The sequence below is a fragment of the Ambystoma mexicanum genome, chromosome 6p (assembly GCF_040938575.1).
Source record: "Ambystoma mexicanum isolate Mex_15411 chromosome 6p, UKY_AmexF1_1, whole genome shotgun sequence".
NCBI lineage: Eukaryota > Metazoa > Chordata > Amphibia > Caudata > Ambystomatidae > Ambystoma > Ambystoma mexicanum.
The window spans coordinates 194,456,049-194,474,939 of record NC_090935.1 but is presented as its reverse complement, the minus strand read 5'-3'; the positions used below and the strand labels follow the sequence as shown (position 1 = coordinate 194,474,939).

Here is an 18,891-nt window from a genome sequence, read left to right as displayed (position 1 = left end):
ATGTGAGAGGGAACAAGCAGAAATGGGGAAGGACACATCAAAACAAAAAATAACAAACAACTAGATGGTTGCTTACCTTTTTAAAAAAAAATAATAGTTGCCTTCGAAACAAGCCAGAAACTGGGCAGTCTGGCAGACAATTGTTGCTGCCCCAATGAAGCACTCTGCCACTCATGTGATCGGCACATAGATGCGTGACTTGGTGTCCGGTCAAATGGTCGAAAATAAAAGATCGAATGACCATTTGATTGAAGTAAAATGGTCGGAAAAAAAAAAAAGGTCGAATTTTTTTATTTATTCATATATTTTTTTGTTTTTGTTTTGGTTAGTTAAAAAATATTTTTAATAAAGAAAAAAGGGGATTGGGGGGAACCCCCCATAAAATAAAATGTTTTTTAAAAAAATTCGACCTTTTTTTTCGACCATTTTACTTCGATCAAATGGTCATTCAATCATTTGGTTTTCGACCAAATGACTGGTAACCGCGTGACTTCAGATTGCAATTGAGACCATGGACTTCCAAGCGGGAGGGCGATGAGGAATCTGTGGGAGAGGATTCCATAGGAAGAACATTACTGGAAAGTAATTTCTCCTTCAATGGATTGCGTTCTCCCACAGATTCCCCATCTTGATAGATGGCAGACTCCTAAAGCAGTATCTGTGTTGTTTGAGGGATAGAAGTGGCGCCAGTAAACTCTGGAGAACCACCCCACCAAAGCGAGCATCGGTTCCTCGGGCAATGTCTAAGCTGTAATGCTTGGCAAACGTGTGCAAAGTAGACCGCGTTGCTATGTGACAAATGTCTCAAGCTGGTACTCCCCTCTCAAGAGCTGAGGAGTCTGGAAGAGTGGGCCCTAAGCCCTGCCAGTACCTCCTTAACTGTGTTCTGATAACATTCAGAAATGTGCAGCACTATCCAAGGAGAGGTAGTGTTCTTGGTAATGAAACTGGATTGCGAAAACACTATGAATAACTTGTTATCCTTCCTGAAAAAGCCAGTCGTAGCCAGGTAATAACTCAGCGCCCTTTTGGACTCCAACCTGTGGAGTCTCTCCTCGTCCTTAGAAGGATGGGTGGAAGGTAAATCGCGGGAAGATCGATGCTCTGGCTCAGAGGGAATTCTGACACCACCTTTGGTAAAAACACATGGCGCACTTTCAGGGATATTTTCGCCTTAAAAAAACCCTCAAGAAGGTGGCTTTACAGGAGTGCCAGCAATTCACTGGCCCTTCTAGAGGACGTCCTCACAACCAAAAAAAAAAACAGTCTTCACTGTGACGAATCTGATGGGAGCCGAATGCAATGGCTCAAACAAAGCTGCCATCAGGAACGTGAGAACCAAGTTCAAATCCCAATCAGGGACCACAGAAAGCGTAGGAGCGAAAGAATGTTCTAGGCCCTTCAAGAACTGGGCCACCACTGGAACTGTAAAGAATGAACCTTGTTCTGGCATCCACTTAAACATGTAAAGAGACGGCAGATACCCCTTTTCCGGGCCCACTTATAGCCCTGATTTGGCTAAGGCCAACAAAAACTCCATCATTGAAGAGGTGGGATATGATATAGGATCCACTCCCTTTGCTTTACATCAAGTCACAAACTTTCTCCATCTGCACGCATACAGAGACCTAGTGGATGGTCTACGTACAGCCAACAACGCCTCTAGCACCTCCTCGTTGAGGTCCCAGTCCCTGTACCTCAGCCTCCTAACAGTCAAGCATGCAGGTTGAGTAAGTTTGTAAGAGCCCATTGCCTCCTGGCTGTGAAAAGAGGTCTGGCCTCAGAGGAATTCGGAGAGGTAGGCATATGGCCAGTCTGGGGCAATCAGAATCAGGTTAGTCATGAATCTCTGCAACCTCTTGAGAACTCAAGGGATGACCGGTAGCAGTGGGAACGCATAAAGGAGTTCAAAGACCCACTCCACCAGAAACATGTCCCCCAAAGCCCCTGGGGGAAATTTCGTCAAACAGAACTGCGTGCATTTCATGTTGTCCTTCGTCGCAAACAGGCCCACTGTCGGGGTGTCCGATCGGGTGAAGAGCTCTATAATGACCTCCGGACATAGCTCCCACTCCTGGAAGACCAAGTTTGAGCTGCTCAGACCATCCGCCCACCCATTCTCTACCCCTGCCAGATGGGCAGCAGAGGTTGAGATGTTGTTCTCTAGCATTCAGAACCATAGGTGCATGGCCTCCCTGCACTGGGGCAGTGATCTCACGCCTCTCTGTTCGTTGAGGTAGTGCATGACTGGGTTGTCCGTTAACACCTTGACATGTTTCCCCTTCAGAGAAGGCACAAAAGCAGTCAGCGCTAGTCTGACTGCTGGCAGCTCCAGCAGATTGGTGTGGTAAAATCTTTCCTTCCGTGGCTAATGGCTGTTGATCTGGAGAGAGCTGTAATTGGCTCTCCAGCCCTTTAGCGAGGCGACCATGACAAACTGCAACATGGCACCCAGAAAAGTACTTCTGCCAACATGTTCATCCTGTCTCTCCACCAGGTGAGGTAGTTCACCACAGACCTTGATACCTGGAGGACATCAGACATCTCTTTGAAAAACTGCGACCACTGACTCCTGAAAAGCCACTGAAGGGATCTGATCTGGAGTTTCACCTGCGGCACCAGAAAATAAAGGCCCAACAGGCGCAGGATAGCCGATGCCAGGAGACTGCTGGAATTCTGGAAGAGATTGACCATTTTGGCCAAGTTGGTGACCTCATCGGGAGGAAAAGTTTTCCACTCCTGGGTATCCAAGACGGTCCTGATGAACTGGAACCTTTGCACCGGTGAGGTCTGTGATTTCTGTAAGGTCAGGGGGAAACCCAAGTCGTGTAATAGAGAAGAGGTGTCCTAGAGGTGCCTCGAACCCTGTTCCAGCTACTGTGCTCGGATCAGCCAATCGTCCAAGTTTCAGGAACACAAAGACACCAGCTCTCCTGCGGTGGGGAGCTACTACTGCCATCAGCTTGGTAAAGACCTTGGGGGTGGAGTTCAACCCAAAAGGGAGCACCTTGAATTGGTAATGTGTGCCCCCCGATGACGAACCATAGGAACCGTCTGTGATTCCTGTGGATAGGCACTTGAAAATAGGCGCCCTGAAGGCCCAATGACACCAGCCACACTTGGAACTGGAGTGGCTGGAGAATTTCCATCAATGTCACTATTCTGAAAATGGCCTTCCTCAAAAATGGAATGGGACGGAGCTCTGCCCTTTTCTTGGGGTCCACCAAGTATCCTGGTACTCCCATTCTGGCTGTCAGGAGGGAGGTGGCGGTCTGTCCAGTAGTCTCTTCACAAACATTAGGCAGTAGCCCCACTCAATCAACTGAAGGGCCCAGGTGTCAGAAGTGATTTCCTTGTATTTGCCCAAGTACCCGGAGCCTCTCTCTCCAACCAGGGCCGTATGAGGGGAGACCTCAAAGAGGTTTCTGAGGAGCTGTCGATGTTGACGCAGCAGCAGTGGCGACTGTGTCAACCCACCTTTACCTCCTCCTGGTCATGGAAATCCATGTTGCCCATGCTTGGAATGGGGTGCCTGCACCCTTCAGGGAAAGGTTGAGTACCAGGTAACGCTTCGTCCTTTGTCCCCAAATACAGAATTCTGCTGTGGAGGCTGCTGCTTGAATATCTCAAGTGACTCATCGGCTTTGGAATCAAATAGATATTCTCTATCAAAGGCAAGCTCCAGCAGCTCCGACTGGACATTCGGGGAAACCCCTGAGCCCCTCAGGTAGGCTGACCTGCTCAGGACTGTTGATGTGTCCATGGCACGACCCATAAAGTCAGGTGCGTTCAATCCTGCTTGGAGCGCTTGACAGGCCATTTTTCTTTACCATCAGCAATTATGTCCAGGAAATCATTCCTGACCACTTCCTCCACGAGTTGATGCAATGCTCCTGAAATGGTGCTTCAGAGAACATGCAAACATTTTGCAAAGACACATGGTTCCAGAGGTGAAAACATTCTACGCCAAAGCATCGAGACTCCCTATTGGTGGGGAGGTTCAGAGTCGACATCAAGAGCCTAGAGGTAACCATTGCGTTCTGCACCACTCAGGGGTTTGGATGGGCCGGCAAGAATGAGAGATCACCTTTTGCCGGCTTATACATTTTTGTGAGCTCCACGTGTCGAGCATGGGTGTTGCCCACAACCCAGACTAGCCCACAACCACTGGAATTCTCTCGAATGGACCAAGTCTAGACATACGAGGGGCCCAGCTGTAACGCTCACCTGGTATCCACGGGGACGTCACTCAGCCTGTTCTGACCTCTTACGACCTTGAACCCTTCCCTGGAGTCTACTCGACTGGGGACTGGGCCTTGTTTTCTTGGAAAGTGTGCTCTCCGTCCTGCTTTCAGCACAGGGGTGCATTGATTGATGCAGGCTCGTTGCTGCCTAGTTACTTCACTGGCAAGAGTCCGACAGGTAAGTATAATGAGTCTTTTGAACAGTTCTCTAACTTGGTTCCTTTCCTTCCTTAGATGATGGACGGCGTCCGGGGATGGCGACGTGCTGCTGAGATGAGTAGCGCTGAAGGTGAGTGAGAGCGTGGTGCGCGATGCGACCCTTTCGTATTTGTATTGAACTGAGTTCTTTTTCTGTGTCTTTTAGGTGCCGCAACGTTTTCAGTGTGGATGCCGGTTATGAAGAAGAAATGCGGTGAGTAAGCGCGGTATGCGGCGACTCTAGATGTTTCCACGCTAACCTGGAGTGTCTTTTCCCTCTTGCAGATGGATGAGAAGTTCCGGAGACAGAGTTCCCCAGGAGCGGTTGGGATTCAGGTAAGCGGTTGATGCTTGTACAGTCTTTAAAAATAAGCAAAGATTTGCTGAATGCTTACTAATGCCTTTATTCTGTTCTTTTCCCTTTTCCTTAGGAAGCGGCGTGCCGGGATGGGAATGACACCGCCGAAGACGCCTGCAGAACAGAAGAAGCGATGAATGATGGGCAGAAGCGCCGCAAGGTAAGGCTGTTCCTAACAGTGTTCTTGTTCTTGCAGGAGCTGAGCGCAGAAGAAAGATGAAGGCCTGCTGGAGACCGATCCGAATACGGTGAGTGTCACGCTGCAGGTGCAGAAAACACAAAGCATGTTTCTCAGCCTGGGCATGGCTTAAATAGTCTCTGGGTATCCCAGGTGTCTTTGGGCTGAACCACACAGTCAAAGGACTAGACTGCACATGCAGTTCTGGGAACCAAAATATGTGGGGGCATCCATCTAGTCCCCCATCAATGCACTACAAGTCCAATCCCCAATGTTATCCTATGGGAGTGAGTGAGTCTGGTGCCACAAGCACCAAGTCTGACTCCAAGTGGGTCTTTGGAGGGATGGAGAGGCCCTTGAGGGCCATGTAGGTGATCGTGGCCTGGCTCCAGCCTGACATCTTGGAGGGCTGGGGACATGAGGGGCATGAATCATGACACCAGCAGATGCAGAAACCCCTGAAGTGGTGGCTGAAGAAATTGGAGTGATGGGTGTGTGTTTGCATAGCTATATTTCTAGCCCCCTTCCTGCCATAAGATTGTATGGGCGGAAAGTCTTAACCTAAGATGAGTGGTGCTCTGGGATTCCCGTAGTGTGGTGGGATTGGGAGAGAAACTTTACTTACCTTTTTACTCAACTTCTGGAACATGTACTCACAAACAATGGCTTTGGCACCTCTTGTTCCAAAATCGCATAGTAAACCCCCTTGCAAAGTACATATTGTGAAACTGGTGATTTTTGTGTCCAGGCCCCAATTCTTAGCAGGATTGGATTAGGTAGGGGAGGGAGGGTTTAGAGTAGGAAACTCCCCCAACACCCCAAGAAAAGCCATTTTTCATAATGTTGTACTCGTTTGAAAGCCAGTCGTAGAAATAACTGTTGATGAAATAACATAGAACCGGTCTTGGGTTTACTTGTGGGTGTTCTACCTGTTTTCTATCTACCAGTTTATCTTTCTCCAACTGGTTTTAAATTGCTATTTACTTTGTTTTCTCACTTGCTTTAACATACAGTGATGAATCCTATGGAGTCATCACTAATTCCCCGACAAAGATATCGTCTCATGTGGCCAGGGGAAGAGAGCCGCTACCTGATCCTGACACTAACACTGGGGGTGGTATTAAGAGAGAGGATGACCTGGGAGGGGACAGCTGTCGGGGAAAGGTGGTAACCCTATCAGGAGAGATGCAGTATTCTTCCCTTCACAGACAAGAAGACTGCATCATTCCGAACATTTTGATGTCTTGTTGTCATTATACAAGCCCTTCCTGTTGTAAATCTTAAAACCCTCTTCTTGAAAATCACTCTGGGAAAAACTCCATTCATACCTCATATACACATTACACTGCTTTAACATATCTTGTCTCTAATGATTCTCTGAGCAGAAGTTTCTGAACAATATAACATTGGAAGTCCAAGAAACTCTATGAACTCCAACTCCCAGAAAACCTCATTTACTGAGGTGAGGAAGAAGTAGCTAATGTGCTACTAGAAAAACACAAAGTTAAACATGCACACTATTTGTTTTGGGGAGATGTGAGTAAGTGGGACATTTAAAAATGGTGTCCGTTTCAAAACAGGAGAGCCGGAGAAAAAGTAAGCAGAGAGAAGAGAATCAGAGCCGAAGCAGACAGCAATACGGAGAAGGACCATGCTGGGGGGGAGCAGGCACTTCTACATACCTGTGTGGCTTGAGGTCAAAGGGACACTGCAGACATAGAGAGAGCACCGGCGAAGAACCGGCAGTAACAGCTGAGATACCGGCAGCGTGGTTTTGCAGAGGGGCAGCAGTCGTACTGGCGGGATGAGGCGGAGATGCCCAGAGATATGGAAGGCGGTCTGCACTGCAAGGGAGGCTATCCCAGGGCAAGAGCTTCACCACAGCAACATGGCACGGGTCGGAAAGGCTTCAAAACATCGGTGAGTCGACCCAATGCCATTGTGGACCCCGGGGCGTACCAACAGGCATATGAACAAAGATATTTGAATACCTACCAAGTGAAATAGAAAGACAGATCCTGAAGAAATCCCCATTCATGAGATATCAATGTGGGGAAAACTGGAGCAACTATTACCCCAAGCAAATGAATACTAATGAAGATATAAAAAGGACGAACTTTAACAAATCCCCATACATGCGATGTCAGTGTAGGGAAAGTTGGAACAAGTAGTTCCTCAAGCCAATGAAGTAGAAAGCACAGCGTTGAATTAAAAGACAGTGAATTCAAGAAGAAGTCCTGGTGAAAGGAACACACCACACAGTGAACATTGGGAGGCAGGATACCTGGCAGGAGAGTACACAAGGGGATCTGTAGGACCCAGAAAGGGATTCCTGGTGGTAGAGTATACCAGGAGGTCCAGTTGTATAGAGAGTGGATGGAGAGTATACAAGAGGATCAAGGATTCCTGGCAGGGGAGTACACCAGGATGTCTATTAAAGTTGTATAAAGAAACTTATTTGCTTTGCAAAGTATATGGTAAAGAAGTACACCAGAAATACTTTTGGCATCCTAAAAGAATTATGGTTTAAAAGAGACACTTTTGCTATCCTTAAGGAACTGTTATTTGAAAGAGACGCATTCACCATTCTTAAGAAGCTATTGTTTGAAAGAGACATTTTTGACATTCTTAAGGAACTGTTATTTGAAAGATACACTTTTAGCATCATACTTAAATAATCCAGGGGAAGGGAAATAACCCTCTGTATCCAAGGACCCCCCTTGGAAAAGACTGTTTCTGTTAGATTTGTCTACTTGCCTTAGTTGTAAATACCTTTTGCCAAATATAAGCCAGATACATCTCCTTGCACTTTTAGTTTTCATTTTAGTGTGAGGGCCAGAGTAGTATGTTTTGGACACAAGGACAGTTTATATGTTTGACGAGACACAAACTGATATTTAGTTTTAGTTTTCTAGGTAGGGAAACTCTCTTTAGGGTAGGGATACAATGGTTTTCATCCCACCCTTTTTGTTTAATAAAGTTGGCTGCTGTTGGAAACAATACAACTTTGTGTCCGCCTCTCATTTCTGACCTCTCACAGTACACAGATACTTAAAGTGTTACTTTTAAACATTGCTCACTATTGCATAACTGTCTGAAACATAAAATGTTGGTGTTCGGTTAGCAGGACCCCCAATAGTGAATGTATATATGTATATGATAGTAGTTGTGTGATAATACTTGTGTGGTTTTTATTACTCAGGGTGTATCCAATGGTCTAACAAGTAAGTCTATATTTTAATACATCTTCTGCTGACTTGAATTATTTGAGTGCTCTGTGTGTGTCTCATTGTAGCGTCAGGCTGCAATTTTTGTCAACGCCCTCAGAAGCATTGGTGCTAGTGCTTGGAGAAAAGGTAATTGTAGCAGAGCATTGACAGTCTCAACTAGTAGAATGCTCAGAAAACTGTGACTCCAGTAAAGAGACTCCTGACCCTGACTAAGTTGTGTGTATCACCGTCACAGAGGAGTCCTTTTGTTTGACCAGGCATCAGGTGTCATGATGCCTACCCCCGGGCATCCGGATCGAGTCCATCAGCCCCGGGAGCAGGCATCCAGATACTCATTAAAACCCAAACAGCCCCGGCTGGGGGCTGTTTGAATTCAGTCCTGGCGCCTTAGGGTCCAAGACAATGTGAGGCCTGGATGGGACTATTATATTACAGGGACTATTTTTTACTCGGGTGTGGTTCTGGGGATCTTCTTACCTGGGACTACTTTGCAGGCTATTCAAACCACGCCCGAACAGCAGCTCATGCTTCGTGTTATTTTGCATCCAGCAGCGTAACGCTCACCGTGTCTGCAAGTCAGCATCCAGTCTTCTGCCACGCCCGCCGCGAATCTGGAGCTCCTAGACAAAAGGAAAAGAAAGGAGAAGAGGTTAGATCACGGACATTATTTGATTCCTTACCTGATTCCGGACCCAGCATATCTCCGAGCCTAGAAAGGACATTATTTCAGCACGCGTCGCTTCGCCAGCAGCGCCGCGTTATACTCACCAGTCCACTGCATCTTTCAAATCGGCGCTGCCTCCATCATTTTCTTCGTCGAAACCCAGCACCTGGGGGAAAGCAAAAGGAATAACAAGGTGAGCCGAGAAAACCGACAAAGACAATCTCTTTGCCACCATAGGCTTACCTGCTTTACCACCGGAGGTATTATCCTTTAATTCGCTGCATCTTTCTATGCCGCACCTATAAAGGGAGAGAAAACAGCAAGTTAAACTCATACAACTTTTACCGGACAGTGTTTGGTAATACAGACTCTTACCTGAACGCCATCAGCTGCCTCCAGGCAATATTCTTTTGGACCCAGCTGCAACCTAACGAGGGAATGGAAAAAGAGTGAACATCGGACATATTGAACTCTTTGAACTTTATAGACACTGGAGTCCATATTCCTCCGGAACTCCTCCAGTACCTTCAAACCAGTGAAGTAACTGGTATCTACGCGCCCCTGCATGCCATGCAGGATGGAGAGCTCATCATTTAAAAACATAAGGTGAGGTTACCAAGAGGGAATATCGGAGGTGATTAGTGGGGAGAATGAGACCAGTTGGGAGGGGGGGGCCATCACTAAAGTCCACGGGTGGCTAAATCCCTTTCTCCACTTGCAGGAGAATACTTCTACGAGTCCAGCAGATAAGATTAGACGGGCCAGTCCAGACTGTCATCTCTTCACTACGCATCACGTTGGTGGAGACCGCAGCTGTCCGGGTCCGATCGACGCCCCTGTGGGAACCAGGTGAGCGTAACATCAGGCTGCCATTTTGTGAGTGCTGTGACGCATATTTCTGAAAGCATGTGCAGCATCAGTGCTAGGCCTCTAAAAAGAGAAAAAATGGAGAGGAAAATGGCACCGGGAAAGTCAGCAATGGCATCAAGGAGCCGTGGATAATTATCCACTGAGCCATGTGGTGCCACCTACATTCTGGATGACAACATTTCTTGTCCATGCTGCTCCTAAAATGGATTTCATAGATAAGGATTCTCTTGAAGGAATATATACCTCTAAAGTAAGAGTCTAAATAACATATAAACTCCATTCAGACATACATTATTAAAAAAACATTTTTACAGAAAATAAATTGTTTAGATTTGATGCAACACAAATCGTTTGATAATACCATTTAAATCAAGTCAGACATTTTGTAAACAAATTGGAGTGCTTAACATGCATTTTGCAGTTACCTTTTTCACAGTTTTGTCTGGCTCTAGAGCAATATCCGGAATGTTAGCATCCACCATGAGGGAAAACAGATTCAATATGAGGTTGGAATACCTAAATAAAAAAATGTGAAGCAAAGTAGAAGGTTAAATCCCCTAGGAAATGAAGTATGCTTATGGACGTGTTCCTAAATATAGATTGTCAGATGAATGCTTTAAATAAGATATTATAAAATTCTGTACTTTGGGAAATAAAAAGCTCCACCATATGCAAAAGACCAACTAAAAGTCAGGAAGAAAACACTGTCAAGCAATCCACTACAAGAAAAGAACAGAAATGTTTAAACAAAATTTAATAGATCAGTATATTTCTTTTATAAACACACACCTATTGCTGGCCATACAATATTAAATACACACAGTAATGAAAAATAACCCAAAGAAATTCAAAAAATTTTAAACAAACTGCAATATAAATTAAATTTTTTAAAGGATTTCTTCCTCCCACAAATGTCTCGTCTATATTATCCACTGCCCAGCGCAGCTTTTAACGCTAATCAGGGGGGCGCAGCACGACTCCGCTCAATGGGGGTCATTAGGAGTTTGGAGGCAGCCATGGCGCTATTAGTCCCATGGCTGCCTCCAAACCCAGGTCCGGTCTCACTGAATGGGGACTTACCGGGACATTCCAACCTATGCGGACTCGGTAAGTACCCATTCAGTAAACCATTCCCAATTCTCATTTGAGTCCCCATAGGGCTCAATGGGAATGGGGAAGACGCTAATAATGGGCCTGCAATTTGTTTGCCCGTTATTAGCTCCAAGGTCCCTTAACGGCTCCCACAAAGAACGGCTGGTCCCCGCTAAGGGACCTCGGAATAGGGCGGTAAGAGTTTACCGGCACCAGCATCCTTACCGGTGCCAGTAAACCCTTACCGCCCAACTCGTAATGACCCTCAATGCCTTTATTCTCCAGACATGACGTTGGGCTGGTAAATATTATGGCACCATGCCAAATTTCCACAGATCCTTTTTTCTGCACACTCCTCTAGGTGTAGGAACACTGCTCCGTTAGATGTTTTGTTGGTTTCGTACCATGCCGATCCCTTGAAAGCCTTGGATATCAAGCCTTGGGCAAACGGTGAAAGACAGTTGTCCATTTCTGACTCCCACAGGATTTGACTGTCTCGAGGAGGAATATAAAGCTCTGGAATGCTTGTCGTGTCAGTCAAGGCACCCTAAGGTGCTTCCGGAGCAGGCAACAAAGCAGTTTATCTTTTTACATAGGTAATGGACGTCAAGTGGACCACTACGAGGTCACCAGGTGCAGAGCGATGTAACAAAGAACATTGCCCGGTCTGGAAAAATAAAAAGAAGAAGAGGTTCTACTCACCCAGCATGTCCTCTGGGCATCATTCATCATCAGCTTCTAAAAAGGGGAGTCACTGTTCCACTGAATCCTAGGAGGCTAAGGCGCCATAGGTACCATTCCCAATGCAATCCTCTACCATTAAGGAAGGGGGAGTATTTGGGCTTAAGATGCTTGACATCTTTGAAAAACCTTGTCGCTGATGGCTATGGCCTCAGCACGGCCATCAGGATTCACTGTGCTCAAACACATCGCAAGAGAACCTGCAAGCGACCAAAACTGTATACCTTCGGGCTCAGCTGTGGCACCCTGGTGCAAAGACCTATTGAAGTCCCAAACTGCTGTGTCTGCTGATCACTCAATGCCAGCTACATCGTCCACAGCACCGCCAACGTCACAACTCCTCAAGAATATGCTCCACTTCCTATGAGACCATTCATGACAAAGATGGGGGACGTCTTCTGTAAGATAGCTCGGCGGGTTGAGCGTGCATGCCAGTAAGATAGCTCAGCGGGATGAGCGCTCGCTGCTGCAATCTGAGCGTGATCTGCAGGTTGCAGGTTCAAATCCCAGCAAGGCCAACTCAGCCTTTCATCCTTCCGATGTCGATAAATGAGTATTAGTTTCAGTTGGGTGACATTGTAAGGCGCCATATAAATAAACACATCATTATCATCATTATCATCTACGATGAGGGCGATTCCCATCCCCTTTAGGCTGGACGTCTATGCCAGAGGGAGGTCAGGGATTTCCAGGGGAATATAAGGCTTTGTTCCAGGTTATAAATACCTTAGGGTTGTCGGTCCCATCCAGACCAAAGGTCCAATTCAAACTCCCAGACATTCTAGACAAGGGTCCGCAAAGGGAATCCATGCTGTCCTCTTACCTGGCAGGGGATGCCCTGGTCTTAGAGTTGTGGACAAAGCCAACTTCACTGGGTCCTAGAGAAGAAAGCCAGGCAGGCACTCTCAGATTCAGTGTTTCTTTCTTTGAATGCCTACCGTGAGAGCCTTGTGGTGCAGTACGCCATAACGAATCTGAAGATGTCTTCTTTCCCCTCTTTGCCTCCTGACAGAGAGAGCTAGAGACTGGATGATTGGGGTGGAAAAGTTTTCAGTACTTGCAGTACGGGCCTGAGGGCCTTAAATGCCTCCTGTGCACTGGCAAAATTCACTATTGGCCACTGGTTGGCTGTCTCGTGTGCCAGCGAACACTTGCTGGCTAGTGAGGTGACAGAGGGCTTAAAGGCCTTCATCAAAGAGGACCTCTCCCCTTTTGACCCATTTATAACACTGCCATTCGTCTTCTCTTTGGCATTTCTCTGCATGCCTCAATCTCCTCTTCACTTTAATCTGCCTCTATCTATCCTATCATTTGAATCTCATCTTCTGTTTCACTTCCTCTCTATTGTCTTCAAATATCTGCTTCTATCTCCCCCTAGATAGATAGGCTTCTACTGCCTATCTATCGCCTTGCTGTTCCCAAGCCGCCCGTGTGCTTCCTTTTGCTTTTTCTACCTCTGTGCCCCACTCCATTGGAATTTTCTTCCCCTTACTATTCGCTCTTTCTCTACATATCACATTTTCTGAACCTGCTTAAAAAAAAAAAAGGCTCATCTTTTGTCGCCTCTGCCTGATCCATAAACCGCTGACTTATACTGCTAACTTTTAGCGTTGTTGGGGGGCGTGACTAAGTAGCAATGCAGTAGGACTTGATTCCAGAAACTCCTGCCGATCCGGAATGATCCTGTGCAGTAATAGAGGCCACAGTGTACGTTTCTGCACATGAACAAGTCACCAGGCACGTAAAGTGGTTGTGCATATATGCGAGCAAGTTGAGGGCTGGAGATGGAGGAATAGTAGAATGCGAGCCGATGAAAGTTTGTAGTCCGACAAGAGGAGGAATTAGCAAGATGGCGGCTGCCGTGAGACAAAGGGCGGAGCAGGAACAGGGCACTGCAGCACGGCGAGAATGCAGAGTCACTGGTGGATTTAAGCAAACTGACAGGAATCTGCAATTGGGTCCACAGCGAGATTGGACCTAGCCTGGCCGGCGATAAAAATATGGCCCGCAATAAAAATACAACAAAGAAAAAAGGGATACATGGTACGTCGGATGAGACAGCCGTGACACTGCCGGAAAAACTCAGTGTGTGGCAAGTGGCAAGGTTCTTGCACTTGCAAAAGGCACTGGGGAGGGAACTGAGGTGCAGGCGACTACTGAGGGACAGATTAAGTATATGCTGCATGCAAACAAAGCAGAACTATCACTGCAGTCGATGTGCCGCAGGAATCCTTGTGTATGTGGGTTGGGGTAGCAGTGTACATAGTGGCACACTTGGGCCAGCCAACACTAGCGCAGACCCCGAACATTCAAGAGCACAGTGAAAGCAGGCGGCGTGAGAAGCCGGTGAAGACTGTTGAAAGCAGATTGCAGGACAATCGAGTACAGCACCCACTACCGTATTACACGGTATAAAGAGGCATACAAGCCTACATCATAGTGAAAACAAAGTGAGGGTATGGCAACCCCTTGAAAGGACAGTTACATACTAGCAGTCCATTTGAGTAAGCCACATAACCAGTGGCTTGATACTGTTAAGCCCTCAGTAGCACGAACACCGGAAACAGTGGAAGGTACAAATAAAGCACACCCACCGGGAGCGGTATGCAGCTTGTGAGACACCTCAGAAATCAAGCCAGGCGCTGGAGCAGGCCTGCACACTTTATAGCACACTAGGTGAAAGTCTCATACTGGCACTACAGGACATAACTGCAATATCTAGGTTGGAAGCCACTGACCTCCAAACACTAAGGAGGTCCGCCAGGAAGGAAGGTGGATCAACGCCAACGGGAGACCATTGATGCAAGGTGAGCACGTACCAAAGGGAACGAGGAGGGGAGGGCACCTGAGAGCAATCGGCCCAGGAAAGTTGGAAGGGCCCGAAAGTTGGAGTGTCAAGCAGGCATCAACTATTCAAAAGAGTGGAGAGGTGCCCGCAGGGGCACTGGCCCTTGCCTGTAAAGCCTGAACTCAGTGCGGGACTGGACACTGAGGGATGGCAAGAGAGTGTGCATGCTGCGGTATAAAAAGACACACAGCAATTGAAGTAGTGCAATCACACATCCATGCAGACAAGGCCCTGGTTCCCGCAGGGATTGGAAAAGGCAATACGCACCAGTACATTTCAAGGACTGACAAGAAGCTAGGCTGAAGAAGCAGCAAACCTCAAGGTACGCAAGAAACTGGCAGTAGCTGGAAGGGGCCCGATTATAAGGACGACGTAGAGAGACACTTGAAGCAAATGGAAGTATCGCTCGTATGTGCAATCACAACTCAAAGGCAGGTCATACGGTTGAGGGCCTCTGGCACGTGAAGCCCAAAGACCCTATGTCATAGGGTGCGTAAAGGAGAATACAGGCCCCCACAAGCACAGGAGGTCCTGATCGAGGGTGTGAAGGAATAGGGACGGGCAGCCCCATGGCCACGAGTGCACACACTAAGCACTATTAGAGGGCCTGAGCAGAAAATACAGAGCACCACAAAATACATACCAGAAAGGGTGACCGAAAAGATACCTGCTACTGTAGCACGGCGATCCCATAAACTGAGGAGAGAGTGATTCCTGCCCATCAGCAGAGCATATTGTGGATAGCTGGAAGCCGGCAGTGCAACCCTGTAAAAAAGCATCAGCTCCCGACTGACACCTGCTGTGCTGCAGCATGGTGAAAGCAAGACGGAGTGGGCCAACCCAGCACCAAGCAGACCCCAATGAAGAAGCACAGGGCAAGGGAAGGACTGGAAGGCGACAATCACACCTGTGCAGACCAGATCGGCCATGGTGTCCAAGTCTCACAAGAACAAGGCGAAGTAGTCCGTTAAACACGCTCGCTAGACCCGTGTGTTAGGGGGAAATCTCTGTTTAGGCTGAATTTCCTAACCTAGTGAGTCCCCCAGCAGCTTTGCTGGATTTTTGGGGTTTATTTTTTTTCTCCTGCCAAGAGTGAGACTCTTTTACCCTCACTCTTCGACATGATTTGAGTGTGTTTCTTTGAATCTAGATGTGTTTAATGGGCTATGGGGTCTTTTACTCCATAGGGCTTCATGTGTTTTTGTGATGTGTGTTACACAGCACCCTCAGTGCAGTGACACAGGGGTGTCATAGTGACCCCCCAGTATAGACTCCATACCCTGGGACTGACTACTGTCTCCCAGGACATCTGAACAGAACCAGTACAAACCATCATATTGTGGACGTACTGGCTGGGGCAATTCGATTGCCCCAGGGTCTGTTAGTCGAGGGGGCACGTCTCCGTCCCCCCTGATTGAGTTTTGGCTGGTGGCAGTGGATTCTACTTTTTATATTCAACCGCGAATATTTTCCTATGGGATTTCCCATTGTTTTAGGCTACTATCTTTATTTATTTACAGTAGCCTCGAACATACCGCCGGTTTATTTAATTAATATGAATTCTCCGGTTGGTATTTTTTTGCCAAACCTCGATTCTAAAATGGCGTTTGTGTTCTCCTCTGTGACTCCAACCCAAGTCGAGCCCTTTGTTCCACTTTTTGGCGGGCTTCTCCACAGAAGCCCTCCAAAGTGGTGCCACTCTGTCTGGGATACTTAGGAGGGATGGAGGGGAATTTAGGCACCCTGGACTGAGTTGCCTAGGCAACTCAAGTCGCACTCCATCCTGATTGGCCCAAGTGGTGAGCCGGCCGGCTCACCACTTAGCATGTTTGAGTGACAGCTAGGCTGAGTGAATGGGGGTTTGCTGCATAAAAGCAGGGCTTTGGGGACTGGAACTTCAGAAGTCGCCACAGGACCTAAGAATCCGACGAGGGAGAAGCTGAGCCGACCTGCCACGACACCACCACCGGTGGAGCCCTGCTGGACCGTCTCACCACTTTTTCCCAACAGAGGAGATCTCCCTCCGGAGATTCTTCTTCCTTTGACTGGTGGGGATAACCAGTTTCGCCGTCTTTTTGCCTTCCCGACGTACCTCGTGGCCGCCTTGCCTGTGCCAAGCACCCCGGCAACCGGGATACCACATTTTACCACGACCGCGAAACAAAGGTACCACTTGGAACCGGAAAACTCAGCGGCTGTTTTCTGCCCTGGTAGTGCAACGACCTTCATCTTTCCTCCAAGTCGAGATCTTCTCTTTCCCTGGACGACGACGCAACTTGCACCCACTACCAGGAACAACTGCCACCGCTGGAGGATCATTCCCACTTAAGGTACCGTGTCCCGCCTGGCTTCCCTTCCTACCGACTGTACGGGGTAGATTTAGCCCCCGGCTTTCGAACCTGGGTTAGCCTGGGACACCCTGGCTAAACTTTCCAAAGCCTCTCTAAACTCTTTTTGAACCCTCTGCAAGACTTTCAAAGCTTAGTGTAACTGTGTGATCTTGGGCGCATTTGTGCTCTGCTCTCTCTAAGAGTGGGCCCAGCCTTTGGACTTTGGCTCACCAGTGACTTTTGCTCTTCGGCCTTGCTAACAGTGTTCCTGAATCTTAGAGTGGTGTACCTTTCCACATTCTGTCTTTTTCTCTCCCTTTCTCACAAACTTATTGGAGTGCCATCTAGTTAAGCGCTCACCTCTGTATGAAAATAAGTGGTGTTTTACAGTGACTTATCTGATAAGGAAAAAGGGGTGTATATATTATAATAGTAACTGTGTTTAGAATATCTTACAATAAGAGTGCTGGAGTGTTTTCAACAGTGTGTTTTTAAATAAATAATTATATACTTTGAGACCAAAGCTCTGGTCAGTGTTTGCTTGTATTGTTGTATCTGAGTGCCTATTGTGTATACTTTGCATACTGCCTAACTCTTCTTGAGGGAAGTCTGACTGCTCAGCCACAGCTACCAGGTAAATCTGGGTGGTACAGACTGCTACCAAGTGGGTTTACTGCCAAGACCTGTAGTCTTAAATCTTTTGCAGTGGTCCCTAAGGGAACTGCACAGGTTTCTGCCCAACACTGTGCAAGCACCAGAAGGTACTCAGCCAACGACCTCTACGCTACAGGGGCTGCAGACTCAAATGAAAGGAGACCAAGAGGTCCAGGAGGCCATAGCAGCTTTAAAGATCGCGCTGGAATCTAAAATGGACGCTATCAACTTGGATGTGCACCTTTAGAGACAGTATGTGTGGTCGCTTGCAGAACTTACGGGGGCACAATAGGCAAATCACCTAAGAGAAGGGGTGAAAGAATACTTCAAATATAACACAAGTAGTGTGGAATCAGCATGCATATTATGGGAAGCCTTCTAAGTAGTGGTAAGAGGGACAGCAATAGCTAAAACAAAAGGATTGCAAACCACTATAGAAAGAGACCTACACAAGGCAGAAACTAAACTGGAAACCATAGAACAGTCGGGGGATAGGTCTAAAGAAAGAGCCCAAGAGATTTCCCGCCTTCAGCAAGAATGTCTAGAACACTGGAGTAGGCTAGGCATGCTGAGTTACAAGAAATATGTTGAGACACAGCATGCAGAAGGAGATGAGCCCGGACACCTTTTGGCCTGGTTATACAAGAGTGAAACTAAACGGCATACGATACGTAGGTGGGGATGGGGAAATGTGTGGGATGCAGGTTGGTATAAACAAATGTTTTATGACTACTACAGGGAGCTATATGCAGAGACCTCAGAATGTCCAAAGTGTGAGATAGAGGAGGCACTCTTACAGATAGACCTCCCAAAGCTGGACGCAGAGGCGGCTAATAGGCTGGAAGCCCCTATATTGATAGAAGAATTAGAACACACCATAAGGGAGTTGCCGACGGGCAATGCCCTGTGTACAGACGGATTACCCAGTGAATTTTACAAAGAATATATGACAGACGTTACGCCCCCATTGCTAGCTATGCTCCACGAAGCATTAGACATAGGCATATTGCCCAGATCACTGAGAGAGTCAATTATTATTCCCCTATTCAAGCCCAACAAGCCTGCACTGATTGCGGCTCATATAGAACCCTCTTTTTGCTTAACCAAGATGGGAAAATCCACAAAGCCCTAATGGCCAACAGGCGTAAGCCAGCTATATCCAAGTTTATAGTTACAGACCAATCAGGGTATGTGCCAAACAGAAATATCGCAAGCAACCTTTGGAGGCTACATCACATTATAGACCATACCCAAAGTAGCACACAACAATTAGCGGTGGCCTCACATAACACAGTCAAGGCATTCGACTCTGTCAGATGGCCATGGTTGTTGGCAGTGCTGAAAAGCTTTGGCATGGGACACCCATATATCGAATGGGTACGGCGGCTATATAGTGAACAGACAGTGCAGGTCAGGACAGGCACACTCATCTCGGAATAGTGGCGGTTAAGCAATGGCACAAGACAGGGCTGTCCATGGTGCCC

General features: G+C 47.3%; 1 protein-coding gene across 2 annotated transcripts in view; it reads right to left on the bottom strand.

The window, feature by feature from the left end:
- PIK3C3 (phosphatidylinositol 3-kinase catalytic subunit type 3) overlaps nucleotides 1-18,891 on the bottom strand; it is a 1,987,152-nt gene that overhangs the window by 179,041 nt on the left and 1,789,220 nt on the right. Inside the window, exon 23 of one of the 2 annotated variants that reach the window (XM_069626882.1) lies at nucleotides 10,168-10,258. The exons of the other annotated variant lie outside the window; for it this stretch is intronic. Within the exon in view, the coding sequence (XP_069482983.1) occupies nucleotides 10,168-10,258 (91 nt within the window). The remainder of the gene's footprint in view (nucleotides 1-10,167; nucleotides 10,259-18,891) is intronic. 2 annotated transcript variants of the gene reach the window in all.